This window comes from Giraffa tippelskirchi, chromosome 7, assembly GCF_054371585.1.
Source record: "Giraffa tippelskirchi isolate mGirTip1 chromosome 7, T2T-mGirTip1v1.2.pri, whole genome shotgun sequence".
NCBI classification, from domain to species: Eukaryota; Metazoa; Chordata; class Mammalia; order Artiodactyla; family Giraffidae; genus Giraffa; species Giraffa tippelskirchi.
In genome coordinates this window covers 100,783,323-100,804,668 of record NC_137281.1, presented here as the reverse complement: position 1 = coordinate 100,804,668, position 21,346 = coordinate 100,783,323, and the positions used below count along the sequence as shown (strand labels likewise).

The window sequence follows — 21,346 nt, the reverse complement described above, 5'->3', positions numbered from 1 at the left end:
TTGGGTGTGATGACAATATGGTTACAAGGAAAGCCCTTATTTTTCAGAACTGTATATATTTGCTGTAGGATTGAAATGACATGCTGTATAAGAGCTGTTCTAAAATACTTCATCAGCAAAATGAAGGAGGGGAGACAAAGCAAATCGTGACACCTGCTATGCACGACAGGTACATGATTCTTTCTACCTTGTGTGTTGGAAATGTTTCACATACTCTGAAGACTATGAGTGATCGGTGAGCAAACATAACACTGACAGACTGTGCACCTAATATGGGCGAGGCCCTGTGCTAGGCCCAGAGCATATAAAGAGGCAGACACAGCCCTCTGTTCCAAGCAGTCTGGGAGGCAGCATATCCTCCCCTTGACTGAACATGAGGAGTGAAGGAGAAAAGAAAAAGGAGGATCCCAAACTGAACCAGGAGTCAGACAGTGCTCCACGTGCTCAGTATGGTAGGGGGTTGAGACGCTGACTGGAGTTGCTGGTCGGGTTGGAGGGGAAGGGGGAAGGGTGTAGGAACAGACTGCGGTTTGGGGCAGCAAGAGATGGAGGGGGCAGGGCCTACACAAGGAGGCATATGTGCACAGCCATGGTCTGGAACACAGGGAAGACGAGGCTGAGATTCTCCCCCAGGAGATGTCACCAAAGAAGCAAGAGCTGCCGCTCAGAGTGGGGTAGAGGCAGTCTTAGAAGATTCCGACTATAGAGAAAGAAGAGTGGTCGGAAGAGAGAGAAAGTGATGAGCAAGAGAAGAGTAGACACATCTCTCCATTTCACAGCTGGAAGAAACTGAGGCCCTGGGAAGGGGCTGTAAACCTCAGCCAGTGCCTCCAGGCAGCCTCCATGGGCTGTACCTGCACAAGTGGGCTGAGTGCCAGCTGCAGGGCCTTCGGAGGTGCAGAGAACTGCAGCTTGTCAACCTGCTTCTACGATGAGGCCCTGGGACCAGGGCACCGGGGCGGAGAACTGGGAAGGGGGTCCTCCGGGGGCGGTCATCCTGGAGCCAGCACAGTGCCCTGAGCTGCTCCGGTCCCCTGTGGGCCTCCAGCAGCCTCTGCTTCTTGATGATCCTCTCCAGCTTGAATGAGGCTCTTTTCCGCCGGACACTCCGCTTGTGTTTCCGCAGGAACTGCGGGTGCACCACCCTGCTCTGGCTTCGGACCTGGGGGGACGGCTGAGTCTTGGGGTCTGTCTGGCACCACAAATCAGAAGGCACTGCAGCCTCAAGTTCTTTCCCTGCTGTGTGGTCTTGCTGCGGCTGCTGCCGTGAGCTGGCCAGCCAGGTCTTTCCTCTGAGCAGCCACTGCTTGTCTGCAAACCAAAAACACCCCAAGAGAAGGTCAGCCCTCCCTCCCTCCCTGGACTCAGGCACCTCCGGCCACAGCTGCACCTGCGCAGAGTGAAGAACTGGTCAGGTTGACAGGGCGGGATGAGGGCCACAGGGCCCTCTGGGGCAAGAGTGATGGCCCCCCTGACCACATGACAAGAGGATGTAGTCCCTGGCCTCAGCAGGGCAGTGGGCACACACACAGGCCAGTAGCAGAGCCTGGACAAATGTGTGCACATGAAGGAGCAGGCAGGAGAACCATCACCCCAATGAGGGGTTGAAAACGAGGCTGTTTCCTTATTCTTGCTTCCAGCCCCTTGTAAGAGCCTCTGGTCTCTAAAAGAGGGGAGAGAACCCGTAATACCATAGATTCCATCATATCACAAAGAAAACAAAGGAGAGAACACAGAAGGTTGGGGGGAGGGCACAGAGAGATGGGAATGGCAAGCAGGCTCCTACCGTCTTCAACCCGTAGGCCGGTGTGCAGCTGTTCCAGCTCCGCTTCCTGTTTGCCTCTAATCTGTCCCACTAGGATCTGCTGCCTCACATCCCCCACAAGGTGCTGCTGCTGCTGCTGCTGCAGAATCTGGGTCCCGTAGGGTGTCTCTCCAGCCCTCAGTGGCCAGTGGTCCTTGTCACTCTGCTCTCCCAGCGCTCTCCTGTCACAGGGGCTGGGTCACCCGGGGGGAGATGCAAACCCAGTTCAATACAAACCACAGTGGCCTCAGCGCCTCCCAGGGAACCCTGCCTTGGACAGGGCGCAGAGGGCTCCGGACTCCTGACAGCTTGGGACACACAGGCACGGTGTCACAGGCAGCTCGTGATGTCACAGTGCAGGAGGGGAGAACAATCCTGAGGCTAGCATATTCCTAGACTGTGGGTTCAGCAGAAACACAAGTTCATTTTGGTTAAGGAAAACAGAAAAGTAAAGTGGTGTTTTTTTGGTTTGTTTTTTTTTAATTTTTTTAGCTAAATAAAGAAACGCTGTCATTAAAAAAAAGAGAGAAGAAAATAAAAAGGCATCTGCTAAAAATGTGGTGTAACGAGAGTACAGCAGAAGTTCTGGAAACATGGTAGGGACGGAACTTCTCATCCACGTTCAGAGCCCAGGACTGCGCCTCTCCATCTAGTAGTGGGAGGAGAGGGAACTCAGACACACTAACCTGCGTGTGCCCCAGGGGCCCCGGGGGAGGGCTGGTCTCGGGGAGCGAGCCTGCAAGAGGGTTCAAGACCTTTAGGCTCAACCTCACCTCTCAGAGACACCTGCTGATGTGTCTACTGGTGAAACTGTCTAGAATGTGTTTAGATCCAGTGGGGAGGCATTGGGAACATGTTGGGGATATAAATGAAACATGATTTAGCTATGAGTTGATCATTTGTAGTATAGCTGAATTTTCCAATAATACAAAATTTAAAAAGGTTCTATTGGCTTGTACAAGGACTCAGATTCATTCCCCAGCACCTCTACCAAAAGAAGAAAAAGAAAATTCTAGACTCAGTCATGCTTTACTCTGCCACCAGGTTCCTGCAGGACCATGGATGAGTCAGAGCCTTCCTCTGAAGACTGACAGCTTCTCCTCTCATGCTAACCTCTCCCTTGGTCTCACATGCCTTCTATGCATGGGTCTCCCATGCTGTTTCTTCAGGGCCTCTCCATTCCTGTCATTCAGGTTTCTAAAAGAGCCAAATGCATGGGGCTCTGCTCTGGGGTGAGAGGGGGAGCATCCAGGAAGGTTCAGGGTTTGCTGGAAGCTGACACATAAGCTGGATCTGGCCGTGCTTAGCCTACCCTCGGCCCTCATTCCAGCCCCAGGCGCCTATGGCTCTCAGGCTTGGAGACTCACTCAGTGACTTGACACCAGAAGCGGATGGCAAACTGGCTGAGCAATGCACTCTGAGGGGTCCACTCCACTTAGGAGATTTACCACCTTGTAGAGAAGAATGAAAGCAGAGGTCCAAAAACTACAGCCTGTGGGCCACATAGTCCACAGTCTGTTCTTGTGAATCCAGGTACTGGAACCCAGCCACACCTAAGGTTTATGTATTGTCTAGGGGGTTTGTGTGCCTTGCTGGCAGAGCTGAATAGCTGCAGCAAAGCGTAAAACACAATCTGGCCCTTCACAGAAAGTCTGCTGCTTTTGACTTAGAAGAAATTAAGATGTCTTAATGTAACCTGAGGAGGACAGTGAAGGATGGATGGGTGGGAGAGTGAATACAGGCACAGGGGAGTGGGTGGGAGCTGACACAGTGGCAGGCTCCTCTCTGGAAAGGAGGTTGTGTGGGGCTCAAACTGCAGGGAGTCCAGGGACCTGCACCAGTGTGCTCTGGGGAAGATGGGTGCTGCTGCTGTGACCAAAAGGCCAAACACACACAGTGGAGTATACAGAAAACATGTATGGCAAGGCTAGCAAATGGAATAAAAAGCCAGTGAGCACCACACAAACAGAAAAAACAGTTAATGAAAAACATTTTACACATATATTTGTATATATCATACTTGCATCGCAGCTCCAAATTGTGTCTGACCATGGACATAGATGAATTACAAACCCGAACCCATCAGAGGGTCTTAAGACATACCCAACAAAGATCCAGACCATCAATTACGACAGGGAGGAGACCTTTATTCTGAATTCCCTGAGAGTGTTCAGTTTCCTTCCTGACTCTCAGATTTATTGGGTTGGCCAAAAAGTTCATTTGAGCTTTTCGCACACTGTTATGGAAACCTGAACAAACTTTTTCTCCAACCCAGTACAATCAGCTTCTCCCTAGAAGACAGCTCCTTAACTGCCCCCCCGCCCCCAGGGAAAGCTGTAGCTAGCCATCAGCTTCTGCAGGCCGAATAGCAGCAGCAGGCCTGCAAGGAGAGGCAGTCTGGAAGAATCCCCACAGACCCTGCACCCTGACTCCCTGAGGAGTCACACACCATCAGACTAAAAACAGCTCCTGTGCTGAGCACACTGGTCAAGTTCCCAGAAAGCAAGTGAAAAAGAACACACTGGCCTAATCCTCCATGCTGGGTAGATGACCAGTTACCTGCAGTCGAGGCCCTCTATCCCTCTCAGATGGTGCCCTTCCCCTTGGGGGACCCCAGCACCTCCAGCTACTGCCAGGACTCCATCGGGCCCTCCAGCTGCTCAGCTCGGGAGGCTTCTGCAGCAGAAACGCAGCAGCATCCACTTGCAGAGGAGGCAGTCACAGTGGCAGCAGCAACAGTGTCCCTGGGTTCTAGGCACTTAAAGGCTAAGTTCCCCAAATTCCAAATGGGACAATGCTAAGAACATGGATAACAAAGAGTCTCCAAGGACAAACTGCTCTCAGGTCCAGATAACTGCCAACAGGCTGACGTCCCCTGCTCTGGAGTCAGCGCTAGCTTTGCAGGCTCCCAGCAGAGAAGCGCCCCACCAGAGAGAGGGACCAGAAAGGAAACCTGGGACACAAGGAGGCTTCGGAGCCTATACCACCCAAGAGCAAATGAGAGACCCTCATGGAGACACACGCCCAGATGGGGAGCCCCACTGACAACATGCTGGGCCCCTCATGCTCACGGTCTCTCCAGCCTGTCTAGCGGGTCACAGGCTTGAGCCCACCCCACCGACTGCTACCAGGAGCTAGCGCACGCCTGCAGGTGATGGCAACTGGGCAGGACCACCCCGGCCCACAGGCTCCCAGGGCTGGAGCTGAAGATCAGATGCAGCAAGGGGGAGAGGTCTGCTTCTCTAGTAGCCCTCTGTCCTCTGAATGAAAGGGGTCATTCCTGGTACTGCTGAAAGGTCACATCCATGCCCATGGGGGTAGAGAGCCTGAGAAGACTTCAAAAAGACAGAAGATCAATGTTTTTCTGGGATGAATGGGTCTGCTAGGGTGAGATACGAGGACAGGAAAGTAAAAAGGAGGCCACCTTCCAGGGCAGCAGGGCTGTGGGGTGTCGGGCACTGGGCAAAGCATTCCATGTGCACCCGCTCCTTCAGCCTGTGTCACAATGACCCCTGGGAGAGAGACAGTAGCACCCTTAGAGGTGAGCAAACAGGCTCAGAGACTTAGTAGCTTGCCTAAGATCACCACAGCTTTCTGTTGTAGAGCCAGGAGGTAAGGCTACTTTACCCAGTGCCAATATCTCTTCAAGTATCTGTGGCTCTTTAAGTTGCAAAGCCAGGGCTTCCCTGGTGGCTCCGAAAGACGTCAATGTAGGAGACTTCTATCACTGATCTGGAAGATCCCAAATGACGCAGAGCAACTCAGCCCATGTACCACAACTACTGAGCCTGTGTTTTACAGCCTGGGAGCTGCAACTACTGAGCCTGCGTGCTGCAGCTACTGAAGCCCACGCACCCTACAGCCCGTGATCCCCAACAAGAGAAGCCACCGCAATAAGAAGCCTAAGCACCTCAACTAGAGAGTAGCCCCCACTCACCACAAACAGAGAAAAACCCATGCGGCAACGAAGACCCAGCACAGCCAAAATAAATAAATTAAAAAAAAATTTTGAATTAAAAAAATAGTAAGTCGCAGAGCCATTTCCTGTAAACTTCTGTACTCTGGGAGAAACACAGCCTCAGTGTGTCTTCCCAACAGAACTTACCTATGACAAGGCCTCCTTTCATGCCTTCACTACAAAAAGGGAGGTCATTCTGACAAAACAAGAACCCCGGCTTCAGTCCTGAGCTCACCTTGGTCTTGATATGCTCCACTCTGTGCCATTCCTCAGGGCCCCCAGTCTCCCTACACCGACCATCCTCCCTTAGGCCCTGGATCATTGTCCTCCAGGCCTCAGCAGCCCTCCTGGGAGCACCTGCCTGCTGCTCGTGCTCCTGGCCTCAGAGCACTCCTGTCCTCTCCCAACATCTGGCCATCAAGGTCTGACCCAAGACTCTCCTCAGCTTCCATCACTGCTCCTGGCCTGAGGAGAGAGTAGCAGGGGCCCGGGAGCTGTCAGGACCTCCCAGGCACCTGAGTTCATGGTGCGGGACAACCCCCCAGCACCAGGGTCTCACAGACGCCAGGTCCCCTGCTGACATTTGCTACAGGAAGTCCCCAAGGTACAAGACACTGGTGGCTTTCAGAACAGTAGCATACCACTGTATCCAACCCACAAGGCATCTCGATCTGGGAGGGAGCTCCTATGCAGAAGTGGACAAAGGATGACTATGAAGATGAAAAGCAGTTGCTATGAATCACATAGAAAACTGACTCCACACTCCACAGTCTCAAGGCAGGCAAAGCAGGTAGATCAGGGCAGGAGCCCAGGATAGTTTCATGTTGTTCCTAGAGTTCCTGAACCCTTGGTTATGAGGAAAAGAGGCTTTTCAATCCTACAATAACTTAAAAAACTCAGAGGAAGCTGGTCCTGGAAGTTAACTGACACACACAAGAGCTAACACACAAGCAGGTCAGAATTCAATGGGATCCATGGAAGGCAGGTCTGAAAGCAACACATAGTCACATCACATGTAAATCTTGTGGACAGAGGAAGGTGGCCACAGGAAACATCAACTGATAGTACACACCTCTCTCAGTGATGAAGGAAGTGTGATATCCAAGGGGAAGTGAATGAGGACCATGACCACTTCTCTGCCACCCACTGGCTGAGCAGCTAGCTCACCATCCTCCGACCACTCACCCAAGGTGGTTCAGGCCAGGCTTCATTCCCAACTTGGCTGCTATACTCAATTCTTCCCTCCTCCATGTTGTAAAAGCAAAACCAACAGGCTCCACAGCAGAACGAGCAACTCTCTCTCACCTTTCCTTCCAAAGCAAAGGGCAGAGACACATCTGGGAGGCGGTGACATCTCCACCCAAGTCCAGCCACTCCAGAGAGCCACTGCCGCCAACAGCCTCTCCAACCTGTGGACAAACAAGGAAGCCTCATCACCCCCATCCCAACAGGTACGGAGATAGCTCGGCTCCCCCTCCAGAAAGGTGAAGCAGGGAGGTCAACAGCCATGTGGAGAACACCATGTGCTCACCTTCCTCCTCCGCCGAAGGATGGCGGCCTCTGCGGGGTGGTTGAACCGGAACTTCTGTGCTTTCCCCAGGGTTATGACTGCTCCTGTGGCATAGACACCAAACTAAATTCAAGCCACAGTTCATGTTCTGAGTACAGTAACGTGCAGGGCACTGTTCTGGGGGACAAAGTCCTACCCTCAGTAACGTGATCATTTAGCTGAGTCAATAAGATCTGCACTCCCTAGATATCGTACAGCATATGCATTGAACTAATGAGATGAACAGGAGAAGCTCTGGTATTCCAAGGGAAAGCAAGTGGAGCAGGTGGAGCAGTCAGGGAATGCTTCATGGAAGACGAGGTACCCAAGTTCACCCACAAAGAACACAGAATCTGAACAGATTAATAGTAGTAGTAATAATGGCATTAATCACCATAATGAGTGTTTTCTGAATGAAAAGAACACTGCTAAGAACATTACACAGATTAGCTCATTCAATCCTCACAATGATTCTATTATTATCCCCATTTTATAGATGAGGAAATTGAGGCTCAGAGATCTTCCCAAGGACGTACAGCAAACAAACACAGGTACAAATTTCAGAGAGTCATTCTCTACTCTGGGGCCCTGGACTTGGGGTTTCTCTGTTTATGGGAAGAGGACCGTATTAGGAAATCTTCAGATCCCTGGGTGCAGCAGCTGGGGGTTCCATACTTAAATCCTGCTTCACTGAGCCCTCTGGGTCTGGCTCCTGAGAACAGAGCTGGCCCACCACTCATCCTTGCATAAACTGGGCTGTGGGTAGTCCTACCTTGGGTGAGACGGCAGGAGGAGGTAACCTCTCGGCCGTTGACTGTGCAACGGGCCCCGCGGGCAGGATGTAGAATGACGACCCCACAGGCGCTGGTAATAGTACAGTGGTCTCTCTCGATCCACTGACCCTGCAGGACTACAGACAATGGCAGCGGGGTGGGGGGGTCACTTGGGTGGAGGCATAGCCCAGGAAACATCTCCACCATTCTTTTGAGGAGATCAGAATCCACTTCTGGAAGACCTCACATCATGACAGGAGAGGAAGAGCCACCACCTGAAACCACCCAGACCCAGATGGCCCCACAATGTGCGTCTCCTCTCTCGTGTCCAAGACCCACAGCCTGTCAGCAAAAGAGGAGCAGCACTTCAGAACTCCAAGATTCCTTCCTCTCAGAACCCTCAGCTTCCTCGGAAGAAACCCGTCAGGCATGAACACCTACACAGAGCATCAGACCCATACACTCTGTCACTCACCGATGTCCTGTTCCTGCTCTGAGTCAATCCTTCCTATTTTTGTCGTCCCCTCCTAAAGGGAAAAACAAAGCCATTTTAAGGAGAATAAAAAGGGATACAGCCCTGCCCCAAAGGAGAGTCCACCTGTTTGAGCACTGTCACTGTCTCCCCATGCCCTCCCCAGCTTTGGTCCAGGCTGCTCTGCCTGCTCTGCCCACTCACTATGCAGCCCAGGATGCCCCTGGGAAGGTACGGGCAAAACAGTGCAGGACAGAGCATCATCAGCTTTTTGCAAAGTCTAGCTAGCACTGGCCAGCTCCTTTCTGTCCTGTAGCCTCGAGTTAGGCAGTCAGAGCTTCTCTAACTCTGTGAGGAAGTGGGCACATGAGTATAGCTTTTTCCCAGGGACTAAGGTTAGTGTGGCCCAAGTTTGGTCCAAGTCAGTCTCAGAGAGACATGTTTTCTATGACAATGTATGGAAGCACAGGATTTTTACCTTCTTGATCCACAGATGAAGTTTAACAGACACCAGATTCTAAGAAGAGTAAAGCACAAAAAGGAGGAAAGCACATCTAGAATCAAAAAAGACTGAAAGAGAGTATAAGAGAGGAGGTGGAAACTGGAGTTAGTATCAATGAATCACTGGGTTCGTAGAAACTGCAACAATGCAGTTTAAGAGCACACAGCTCTGTTTGAGGAAGGCAGTGGCAGTGACGTGGCAACAGAGATGTGAGTCTAGAGCTGAGTCTAGAGCTGTATTTACCTTTTACTAACTATCCCCTATGTACGGGGCACTGCACCGAGTGCTTTACAGACATCTCTCATTTAATTCTTTAACACCCAGAATGTAGTATTATGATCCTCTGCACAGTGGAGGAATCTGAAGCTGAGAGGAAATAGCTGCCCTGGGAGCCCACATACTACACAGGACAACTCTGGCTAGAAATCATTTCTCTCCTGGTCCTGTGCCCATGCTATTCCAACCTCACCAAACCACCTGCCTGGTGACCGATGCTTTTTAAGTGACTAGAAAGTTCCACATTAGGCTTCGCCGTCAGCAGCCAGAAGGGAAGGCCCTGCAGCTCTCCCAAAATCGCTTGTGAAGAAAGGCTCCTGGAAGTAATAAATGAGGATCTGGCTCCCTCCCAACACCCACAACCCTCCAGAACCCAGGCTTTCCTGCTCAGCCACTGAGGAGTGCATGAGCCAATGGATGCCGGTCTCCAGACTCCACCAGCCAGAATGGAGGAAGAGGGATCAAGACTGCTCTCAGGGGGTCAGGGTCAGCCCCAGTGATGAGGCGCGTTCCTCCCAAAGGGATAAAGGCCACAGCACATCCCAGCTTCTGGATCTGCAGAGCAGAAACCACCCAAAACGTGCTGGCATCTCATTTAACATGGGCTGAGCTGACGCTTGCTGCCCCTCTGCTGCTTTATGCCTCTTTCTTGGGAGGAACAGCAGCACAAAGGCAGTTATGAGGGTCAAGTCCAGTTTATCAAATAACCTGTGCTCCTCCCACCCTTTCGGCTGCCCACTCCCCACCCAAGCTTCCTACCAAGGTGACTCAGGCAAACAGCTCCCAGGCCGTTGTTAGGGACTAGGTCTGGGTCTGGAACCAAGTTAGCAAATAAAAACAGAGAATCTAGAGTGACTACTATTATACTACTACCCAATCCAGGATGTAAACAAATGAAAAGGAGGGAAATGGGTAAAAACCCATACAAATGCCAGGATTAGAAGTAGACTGAGAGAATTCCCTGGTGGTCCAGTGGTTATAAATCCACGTGCCAATGCAGGGGATGTGAGTTCAATCCATGGTCTCAGAACTAAGATCCCACATGCCTCAGGGCAACTAAGCCTGCATGTTGCAACTAGAGAAGCCCACACACTGCAACCTAGACCAGCATCCCCACCAAAAGTAGACTGGGACCTCATCCCCAGGTTCACTATCAGTGTGTGAGGGAGTGAGCAACCCTCAGTGCACTGACTCAGCAAGGATGCCAGTGACCCAAGATCATCCATCTCCTGCCTCCAACTCAATCTGCCCTTCATCATTCAACCCTCTGCTGCTACCGTAACTTTGTCACATGATGTCTGCTTCATCTGCTCACTTCACCTCCAGTCAATGTATCACATCAGTTCTACTCAAATACTAACTGTTTTATTCCATCTGTTCTCTCTTGACCACCAACCTTTCCCGATGGCTCTGATCAATTGCCTTTGGTGTTTAGATTTGTTATTAAGGTCACAGCCGTTTCTGCCTGAGGCATTTTCACTGAGATGATTTATGCTGTGTCGAAAAAGAAGCTACTTTAACTTTCTGTCTGGGAGGCTAAGTCTCTGACAACTTTCCCGAGGGCTCAACCTCAGAACACGGACTTGCTAAGGGCATGAGCCTTGCTGAGATCTCCCCACCACAGGCACTGCAGCAACAGCAACCTAATTTCTCCAGGGATGAAGGCAGCATCACACATCCCCATAAACTCTGTTCCTTTTAAATGTTGATTTAACATGCTGGGGACAATTATGAAAATGCGGGTTGGATTTCCAGTGAGCATAGGGATTCTGGCCATGTACAATATGTTTCTCTGGTAGCTCAGATGGTAAAGAAGCTGCCTGCAATGCAGAAGACGCAGGTTCGATCCCTGGGTTGGGAAGATCCCCTGGAGAAGGGAATGGCTTCCTGTTCCAGCATTCTTGCCTGGAGAATCCCATGGACAAAGAAGCCTGGTGGGCTACAGTCCATGGGGTTGCAAAGAGTCAGACACAACTGAGTGACTAACACTTTCATTTCAGTGTATGTTTAGCCCATCCATAGAGACTGTCCTTCTACAACAGGACAACCACTTTTGATGAGGACAGGATATAAGACTCTACCTACCATGTGTCACTAACTCTCCAAATGCTTCATTTAGAAGTAAGGTGGCGTCCAGGTGACAAAGAACCAGGGGAGCCTGGTCCTTGCAGAAGGGCTTCTCTGGGTGCTTGCATGTTGCACCCTGGTCACCCTTAGCCCACCAGCTCTCCAGAGTTCAGCACGCTTTTTTTAAACTCCCTAAATCAACTTCCCTCTCCTCTCTTCTTTCCCAGGCAAACCTCGTAATGGAGAAGGGGGGTTGACTGAAGTGGGAAAGTACTAGAAGGGAACTGTTTCTTATCCTTTGATCCCTTTAGCCCCTGAAAGCCATCTATGAGCAGCCTGTATCTGCGGAGAGCACTCAGGAGTGCTGGTGGAATTATGAGGTTGGGATTTCACCTCCTGTGCTTTAGGAGGCCAGAAAAGGAATACAAGCAGCATCTTTCTATTTTAAATGAGGAAACTGAGGCACAGAAAGCAAAAACAAGAGCGACAGTAGTAGCAGCTGAAAACCAAATTCTGATTTCTAGTCTTCTGCCCTATTCATACAGAAATGAAACAGATCACAGTTGGTGGGCAGGCCTGGCTTCCTGAGGGCAGTTCCGCCACCTTGGCTGCCACTGGCCTTTCCCTCCTGCACCTCTGGGGCCTGCAGCTCAGGGAGAGAGGGGGTGCACCCGCCTGCTCACCTTGAGGTGATAGAGCACGACACTTGTGCTGAGCACGTCATCCTCCAAGGCCATCAGGTGTGGCAGGCTGGAGTCGATGACCAGCCCAGCCTGCCTCTTATTGATGTCCACTCTGTAATGTTCCACGAGGGCCTGCCACTCGTTCCACTTCCGGGCCCAGTCTTTGGACAGCTGGTCCGTCTGCGGAGACAGAGGGGTGGTCTTGGACACTCAGCACAGGGAACAGACAAAGGGTCCAGTGCCATCCTGGCCCATTTCCGGGCATCACTTCCTCACTTTCCTCCTGGGACTATTCAAGGCCCCACAGGGGCCCGTGCACCTCCTCTGTAAGCTCTCTGTGTTTTCTAAGTTTTCCTCAATAGTTACTATTAATTTTATAAATAGACACTCAATAAATGTTATTTTTAAAATTTTCAGCAATGAGCATGTATTGTTTTTAGGGGAAAAAAAGTAGCATAAATGCTATTTTTAAAAATTAGTTGGGGGACTCCCCTGGTAGTCCAGTGGCTAAGACTCTGTGCTCCCAATGCAGAGGACCTGGGTTCAATCCCTGGTGAGGGAACTAGATCCTATATGCCACAACTAAAAAATCCTCCATGCTGAAGATCAAAGATCCTACACGCTGAAACTAAGACCCAATGCATCCAAATAAATAAATAAATATCAAAAAAAAAAATTAGTTGGGATGTGAGTCAGAAATCTTGTTTAAATTCCCTTCTTTCCACGATCATCCTGTATGATCTACACTGGGAGTCCTCTTGTGACCTAACACTTCCAGAGGTGTACCCTTGAGTTCTAATATGAGCTTATGCACCCCCTCAAAGGCCCACAAAGCACCAAGAGGGGTCTCCCCAGGGAGAATGAAGGCTATAAAACTGGTCCAAAAGACCATGCAATACTAAAGTAACAACAGCAGTAACAATAAAACACTGAGGGCTTACTATGGATCAGGAACAGACTTTTTTTTTTTTTTTAGGAACCAAATTTTTAAAATAAATATACTAAAGCTTAGAGGACTTAAGCTAAGCCCACTGGGGAAATGTTAAGGAACAATGTTGAATAAAGGGTCCTTTTTCCTTCTTGTGGTGGAAATTGATGTCAGGGCAGGAAACTTCCTTTGGGAATGAAGAACTGAGGAAGACCAGAAAAGGAACTGGATTCAGCTAAGTCCTTATCTCATAAAGAAGAAAACTTAAATTTTTAAAAAATTTATTCTTAATTAAGAAAAAAGAAATCATGCCAAGTTTAGGTACAAGTATTTTATGATCCTAGAAATATTCTTTTCCTTTTTTTTGGTCATGCCACATGGTTTACAGGATCTTAGTTTCCCCACCAGAGACTGAACCCATGCCTCCTGGAGCAGAAGTGCAGTCCTAACCACTGGACTGCCAGGGAATTCCTGAAACATTCTTTTTAATGTTATAATCATTAAGTTGAAGTTTGAAAACTACAGGATACCTATGAAGGGCTGGCAGAGGTGGGTGGCAGGGCACACTCCCCTGAAGGTGCTGCAGGGGACACCTCCCCTCTGGCGACCTTTATCACCCACTCCTACCTGCCTAAGGTTGTAAGACCAGCAAATGGCAGGTTCAAGTCCAGTCTGCCAGCCTGTATAATGCTAATGAGCCTGGAATGAAGCAAAAATCAGAACACATAGCTGAACACAGAATTTTTAAGAAACTTCTGAATATCTGAAGTAGTCTTAAAGTTTTGTTTGAGTGACAAAATATTGACATAGCCAGGATACTGTAATAACATACAAGGATGATGCAGTGGAACACTAGAAACGGGGACATTCATTTACAAGACCTAAATCCTACCTGTCACCAAATAATGCCTACCACTTCTTCCTTTTAAATGTCTCCAGGAATTACCATTTGATTCAATCTCCGCAAATATACTCACCCTCACAGGGTCACAACAACAGTCTCTTTCCTTGTTGGTCTCTCTGTTTCCAGGCCTCAATCCATCCTACATGCAACTGTCATATCAATTTCCTCCTATATACTCCTTTATCATGTCACCAACTTGGTTCAAGAAGCTATGAGTAACCTGCGTATGTCAAGTTCACACCTCCTAAACCGGCCCTCTCCTCCCCTCAGTGCCTCTACCAGGAGCACGTATCCTGGCTGGCTCTAAGGTCCTCACGCTGCATGTGTCCACATGGTCTCTCACACCAGACCTTCTCTCACTTCTGTGGCTTTGCCTCTGTCATCCCTCCCTTACCCTGACACCTCAACCCGTCTCCTTACCTAACAGCCCCTATCCATCCTCCAAGGTCTAGTTCAAATTCTCTGCCTTCCTCCTCCAGCACTGAAGCTGTCAAGGGAAGTTCCAAGCCACCATGATTTCTTCCTTCCTTCCTTCCTTCTTTCCATCTAATTCATGTAAGTTACTGCATTGAATCATTCTCTAAATGTGCTTCCAACTAGACTGCAAGCCACCTGAGGGCAGGGGCTTCTCTGTGTCTCCTGCAGCATCACGCTGAACACCTATTTGGGGCTCAATGAATACCTGTCATTCAGCTGATTTACTTATTTACTGGAAAATAATTCTTTTCTAGGCTACTGTACTGTCTGAAAGGAGTTATCATGATCCCCTGAGAGAACAAAGCAGAGTCAGAAAGCCAATCAGCAGCCCTAGGACAAACATCCCTGAACTCAAGGCTCAATGGAGACAAAAGTTTTCTCCAGATAGAACCTCTCTGTACTGATGAGGGAGCAGTCCTGGCCCAGGAATGATGGAGGGAGGTCAGAACTGTTCCCAAGGTGAAGTGAAGCACAACAAAGCGCCCCCAACATACCCACCTTCGATTCATTTTGGAGAATCAGCTCCTTCAGGTTTTCATCCTTTCCCTCATTCAATGAATGGAAGTTTCTCTGCACAAAGAGAGAAATGTGCTTCATGGGCCCCACCCTTACACTTGGGAAGGAAAGGTGTAGATAAAGGAAAGACGTTATTGTTAAAATCAGAAGCAAATCAGAAGTCTAAGTATTGGGCTCAGAGTGGTACAAAGAAGGAGAATTCGAGGCAATTTTTTCTGGAGGGCTATCTGCCAACATATAGAACAAGGGTCATGCAGGCAGATGCCCTTTGGACATCAGAGATGATAGAGTAAAAGGGTGCCCATCCCTTCTGAAACTACACAGGTAATCACAGTAACTCCTGTCCTGTCTCTGCTCCCACTCTGCTTTTCAAGCATCACCTGATTGAGAACACAGAATGCAGCAGGGCTCAGATCCTCTGCAGAAGGGAAGGGTCTCCTGAGGACAGAAAAGTCCTGACGCCCACATACCAGCTCAAAGCTCAGCAGCATGGCTTTCAGTCTCCCAATCTCTTCCCTGAGTTCTCTGATCAACTTCACGTTTGCATCCTGAAACAGAGTGAACTCGGTCACCACTGACTGATATGAGGGCCCAAATGACTACAAGGTGTTACTTGCAATGAGCTTGGAAGAAGCAGATTACTCCTTTGGAGTAATTTCTAGGGCAGTCTTTTCAAAGTGTGGTCCAAGGACCAGCAGGAACTTCACCCAAGAGCTAGTGAGAAATACGAAATCTGTGGACCCCCATTCCCCACAATACCCAACACCTACTAAATCATAAAGTCTTCAGGGCTGGTTTAACAAACCGTCCAAGTGATTTTGATACACATTGAAGTTTCAGAATCACTGCCCTAGAACAGGACATCAGGCAGGTAATACGAATGCCAGAGTATGTATAGGTACTAGGTGCTAATCCTTCAGTATTATGTGTGACTAAACTTAGTGCCTGCCTAATTATTGATACACTGCCCTTTAAAACAGTCCATAGATGAGGTATACGTGGGCCACCCATTTGTAATCCCTGCCCTGGAATTTTTTACCAAAACTGCAAAGCAGATGAGGAACTTTTAGAATATTCTCATCATTAATTCAGCTTTAAAGGCTAAAAAATTCCTCATATGCCACTTTTAGCCCAAAACAGAGATGTCACTGCAATTTGTACATGAAAAAAGGCACAAAGCAACATAAACTCAGAATAAAGGCAGCAAACACAGACATTTTTAAGTGACCTTTCCTCTAGTGGCAATAGTGCACCAGGGATCTTAAGATCAATGGCCATAGGGAAATACCTAAAATAAATTATTTTAAAAGGCAACCGAATGAAGCCAATCGGGATATGAGAAAAGAAAGAATTTTTCTCCCTCATCACTTGGAGAACAAGTCTGGCCACTGGGGTGAGTACAAAGAGAAAGAAATCAATGAGAGGAAAACAGGAGAACTTGGTGTGAGCTATACGAAACCAGGACTTCCGAGGGAGGTCTCACCTCATTTACCCTTGGCTTGTTGATGATGTTTTTGGCATTGGATGCATATCTCAATGTGCTCATGGTCTCACTGTAGCTAGTGTGTGCAGGAGACACGGCTGGGGTAGAAGCAGAAAGTTAAAACACACGCCGAACCCTTCCCACTCAGCCTATGACCACTGGCCTTCCTGCTATCGCCCAGGCTGGATGAGACCCTTGATGAAATGCGCAGCCGTGGCCCTTTCTCTGAGGCAGAGCACCAGTCCCAACACAGAACCAACTCCACAGCCCACTCACTGGCAACCATGATGGTTCTGGAGTTGCCTCCGAGGCTGTCCTTCAGCAGCCAGGTCAACACCGAGTCCCGGTAGGGGATGTATGACTGCCTCCGGGAGGGTCCTGCTCCACTGCTGGTCCCAGAAGGAGAGCTAGGGAGCCCGCTGTCACCACCATCGCTCGCTGCACTGTTGAGGCTCTGGCAGCTGTTGAATACCTGAGAGTTCTGGGCTTAAAAGACAATAATAAAAGTGGAAGAAAAAAAAAGGAATTATGAAACAAATACATTAAAACAAAGCAATGGCTGGAGAACACAGACATCATACTCCTAATCCCTTTCTGTCCATGTCAGGAGGCTTTAAATGTGGTTCCTGCATTAGACCCTGGACTCAAGGGATAGACTATTTAAGACACGTAATTTCTCAGACTCCCTTCTTTTTGGAATGACAGTGGTAGGATGATGGTAATGTTGTAATCAAAAGCCATAAACATCCATTTTTCATGCCCCAAACCAGAAAGTAAACTTTATCAAAGAGAACCTTGTAAGTACCTACACTATTTTGACAAAATGAAAACATATGAATTGTTTTCCAAAGTCTCCCTCCCACTCTGGTCCTCCAGGCTACTGGCAAAATACCTAAGGTGGAGATGACGATTCCCAGAGTCACAAGAGACTTGTTGATATTGGCTCCTTCGGTAATCCGGTCCTTACAGTAACTGGGATCTGCTCTTTCACTAAAACACAGTCGAAGAAAACAGAAACAGAAGCAAACAAAAGACACTATCCTTTTAACACTGTTGAAAAACACTATCCACTGTGTTGCACTTCATGTAAAAGATCCATATAATAAATTCCCCTTAGAATCCAGTTCCAGAAATAATGTTACCGTCATGTCATGAACTGGCATCCTTCTACATCTCAGGCAATAAAAATCAAATAATTCATGACATTTGGCTGTCAGAGAACTTTGAGCTAAAAGTAATACTCATTTACTGTAATGATACCAATATAGCTTTCTGTTATATACCATTCCCCTTTTCTTTACTGTTTTAATTTCACATATTAATGGCTTTATGGTATCTGGGTCATCAACAGTTTCAAATTCCTTATTCAAGTAAATGGGAAATATTAAAAATTCACACTTCCAGTTGGCTGATACAGTTTCTTTCAGAAAGCACTTAAGCTTTTAAGGGAGCACTGTACCATATTAATTATTTAACAGTTTTAAAGTAAGAAAATTTGCCTTATTTCATGTTACAGTTTTTTCTGACTACATTATTCCTGAGAATTTCTTCTTTCTAGATATGTAAACAAGTAAAATTCATGCTTTCATCTAATACTTTTTAAAACGGCAGTATCTTATCCCCAATATCACAATGTTTTTTAAAGCTTTTCTTTTTTCTGAAGAGATGTGTAGAGCTGCATAAAATCAATACTAGGTCAAAGGGAAAAAGTGTGTCCAGTCACCTCTACTTAAAGCATCAGTTTTCAATCTTGGCTGCACACAGCCTCACTCCCCTTGACTCCACTAATAGTCTCATTTATTTCATCTGAGGTGCAGCCTAGGCACTGGGAGCTCTAAAAGGTCCAGGTGATTTCAATGGGCAGCTAAGATTGAGAGCCCCTAACAGAGAACTTCTCAGCCCTAGAAAACTGTAACTTCTTGACCTAGCATTCAAACAATTTGTTTCTTTTGTAATTTTCTCAGGATGATTGAAATGCGTAAAGGGTGAGGAAAAGTTTATTCCCTGTAAAATGGGCAAGAACAGTGTCATTGTCAAGGAAATAATTCCAGCCGGTTTGAGATCCTAATTACCTGCCTGCTAGGTCCACAAGGTTGATCTTGCTAGCAGTTTCAGAGGGGAGGTTGTTCTCCAGGAATGCCTGAGTGACGAAATAGATTTAAAGAGTGTCATTTGGAATGATGTGTTGTTGTTTTCCCCACAGACACCTTCCTAACCAAGATGATGTTTGGATTTTTAGCCAATTCACTCAAGAAATCTGCATTCTAATGTCCTCTGAACCAGATGAGCTTTCAATATCTGACAGGTACAATCAGTAAGCCCTGGGTTCTTCCTTCATTAAAAATATGAGCAAAACTTCCATAGAGTAGGTAGACAACCTCCTCCCCACCCCTCATAAAGTTTCCTGAGCACAATTTAACAGGTAAACACTCAACTCCGCTCCAGGAGGCTCTAACTCATCAGTAGCAATCCACAGCAGGTGGCGGTGTGGTGGGCAGGGGGGTCTGATGGGGGTTTGCCTCTTGTTAACCTGTCACGGGCTTCCCTGGTGGCTCAGACAGTAAAGAGTCTGCCTGCATTGCAGGAGACCTGGGTTTGATTCCTGGGTTGGGAAGATCCCTTGGAGAAGGGAATGGCAACCCACTCCAGTATTCTTGCCTGGAGAATCCCAGGGACAGAAGAGCCTGGTGGGCTGCTGTCTATGGGGTCACACTGAGTTGGACACGACTGAAGCAACTTAGCAGCAGAACACAACCTAAGTCACAGCATGTTATTAATCTGATGGGCAGGACTCTCTCTGTGTTCTAAGCAGGGGCATCCAGTCCTCAAGAGCAAAACTACGTTGGCTTTCTTTTTTTTTTTAATTCAATATGGGATTTTTGTTGTTTTATTTTAATATTGTGCATCCATCGCCAAAATCCAGTTTTAAAACATTTCCAATAACTCCCCAAATTCCTTCAAGTCTGTTTGTAATCAATCTCCATTGTCATCTCCAGACCCAGACCAACACTCAATTTTCTATCTATAAATCTGTCTTCTCAGGATATTTCACACAAACAGAATCATACAATGTCTGGCCTCTTTCTTTGTGCATAATTATTTATAGATTCATTCAGGTTGAGGTACATGTCAAAAGCTCAATTTTATTGCTGAGTATTAACAGTATCCGCTGTATGAATATACCATGGTTTGTTTATCCATTCATCTCTTTTTTTGTTTTGTTTTGTTTTTTTTTTGTTTTTTTGTTGTTGTTTTGTTTTTGTTTTTTTTATAAATTTATTTATCTTAGTTGGGGGCTAATTACTTTACAATATTGTAATAGTTTTTGCCATACATTGACATGAATCAGCCATGGGTTTACATGTGTTCCCCTTCCCGGACCCCCCACCCACCTCCCTCCCCATATCCATTCATCTCTTAATGAACATTGGGTTGTTTCCAGTTTTGAACAATTACTAACAAAGCTGCTGTGAATATTTGTGTATAAGTCTTTCTATGGACATATGATTTCTTTTCTCTTGAGAAAATACATAGGAGTGCAATGGCTAAATCATATGGTAGGTATGTGTTTAATTTTTTGAGAAACTAATTCTTTTTCAAAGTTGTTGTACCATTTACATTCCCACCAGTACTATAACGTATGAGAACTCCAATTCCTACACATCTTGCCAGTATTTAGTATAATCATTCTTTTTAATTTCAGCCATTTTAAAAGGTGATAGCTTATGTGATGTTAACTTGCATTCCTCTAATAATTAATGGTATCTGCATCTTTTCACGGAGAAGGAAATGGCAACCCACTCCAGTACTCTTGCCTGGAAAATCCTATGGACAGAGGAGCCTGGTATCTTTTCAAGTGCTTAGTTGTCATCTGTACATTTTCTTAAGTGTCAGTTCAAAATTTCTGCCCATCTTTTTGAGTTGTTTTACTATTACTGAGTTTAGAGAGTTTTGGATCTATTCTGGATACAAGCCTTTTATCTGACATACATTTTACAAATAAATTCTCCCTATCTGTGGCTTTTCATTTTATTTACTTAATAGTGTCTTTTTGAAGAGTAGAAGTTTTAAATTTTGACCCATTCCAAATTGCAATTTGTTCTTTTCTTCAATTTATATTTATAGTGCCATTTCTAAAAATACCTTTGCCTAGTCCAAGGCCACAAGGTTCTCCCATGTTATTTTCTGTTATACAAGTTGAATGTTTAAGGTTTCACATTAGTGTCTGTGATCCAGTTTGGTTAATTTTTTAACAAAATATACATTAATTATTTTCAACAAGTTTGGTGATTGCTTTTGGCCATTATTTTTTATTTTTCTTATGCCTATTTTCTCTTTCTTTCTAGGATTCCCATTCCCGCTGACACACCTGATATCCAACAGGTCTGTGCAGCTTGGCTCATTTTTCAATTACTCTTCTTCAAACTGGATGATTTCTATTGTTCTATCTTCAACTTCATTAATTCTTCTGACATCTCAAATTGACTCTTGAGTCCCAGTAGTGAATTTTTCATTTCTGTTATTATACATTTCCAGAATTGCTCCCTTTAAAATAACTTCTATCATTTTATCGAAATTCCCTTGAGTCATAGTCATGTTTTCCTTCAGCTCTTTGGACATATTATATTAGCTGCCTGGAAGTCTTTGTATGCTAAATCCAACAAGTAGAGTACTTAAGAGGCAGTTTCTAGTGACTTTTATTTTCCTAGGTGTGGGCTGCATTTTCTTATTTGTTTTTGCATGTCTTAACTTTTGGTTGAATACCAGACATTTTAGATAACACCATAACAACCCTGGATTCTGATCTTTTTCCTCTTGAAGGTGATAGTGATTGTTGCTTTTTCTGTCTGGTAACCTGCCTGGACTAAAGCTCTAAAATCTGACTCCTCTACAACATGCAGCCAAGGAGGTCTCTAGTCAGCTTTTTGCCTTTAGTTAATTTTAGGCTTGGCTT

General features: G+C 46.9%; 1 protein-coding gene and 1 long non-coding RNA gene across 3 annotated transcripts in view; one reads left to right on the top strand and one right to left on the bottom strand.

Moving 5' to 3' along the window:
• The window catches only part of STARD9 (StAR related lipid transfer domain containing 9), a 118,667-nt gene that overhangs the window by 26,734 nt on the left and 70,587 nt on the right, over window positions 1-21,346 (bottom strand). The window contains exons 10-22 of one of the 2 annotated variants that reach the window (XM_081507835.1): window positions 18,465-18,532; window positions 17,285-17,382; window positions 16,669-16,878; window positions 16,393-16,490; window positions 15,380-15,457; window positions 14,892-14,963; window positions 12,085-12,264; window positions 8,560-8,611; window positions 8,084-8,221; window positions 7,294-7,376; window positions 7,068-7,171; window positions 1,787-1,998; window positions 855-1,311 (exon numbers count right to left, since the gene is read on the bottom strand). In XM_081507835.1, coding sequence (XP_081363961.1) covers window positions 855-1,311; window positions 1,787-1,998; window positions 7,068-7,171; window positions 7,294-7,376; window positions 8,084-8,221; window positions 8,560-8,611; window positions 12,085-12,264; window positions 14,892-14,963; window positions 15,380-15,457; window positions 16,393-16,490; window positions 16,669-16,878; window positions 17,285-17,382; window positions 18,465-18,532 — 1,850 coding nt within the window. The remainder of the gene's footprint in view (window positions 1-854; window positions 1,312-1,786; window positions 1,999-7,067; window positions 7,172-7,293; window positions 7,377-8,083; window positions 8,222-8,559; window positions 8,612-12,084; window positions 12,265-14,891; window positions 14,964-15,379; window positions 15,458-16,392; window positions 16,491-16,668; window positions 16,879-17,284; window positions 17,383-18,464; window positions 18,533-21,346) is intronic. The other variant, XM_081507837.1, reaches the window with a different exon arrangement.
• On the top strand, window positions 5,336-8,681 carry LOC145512989 (uncharacterized). The gene is made up of 4 exons (XR_014058985.1): window positions 5,336-5,828; window positions 7,082-7,213; window positions 7,808-7,862; window positions 8,309-8,681. It is a non-coding gene; the product is annotated as an uncharacterized LOC145512989 (long non-coding RNA).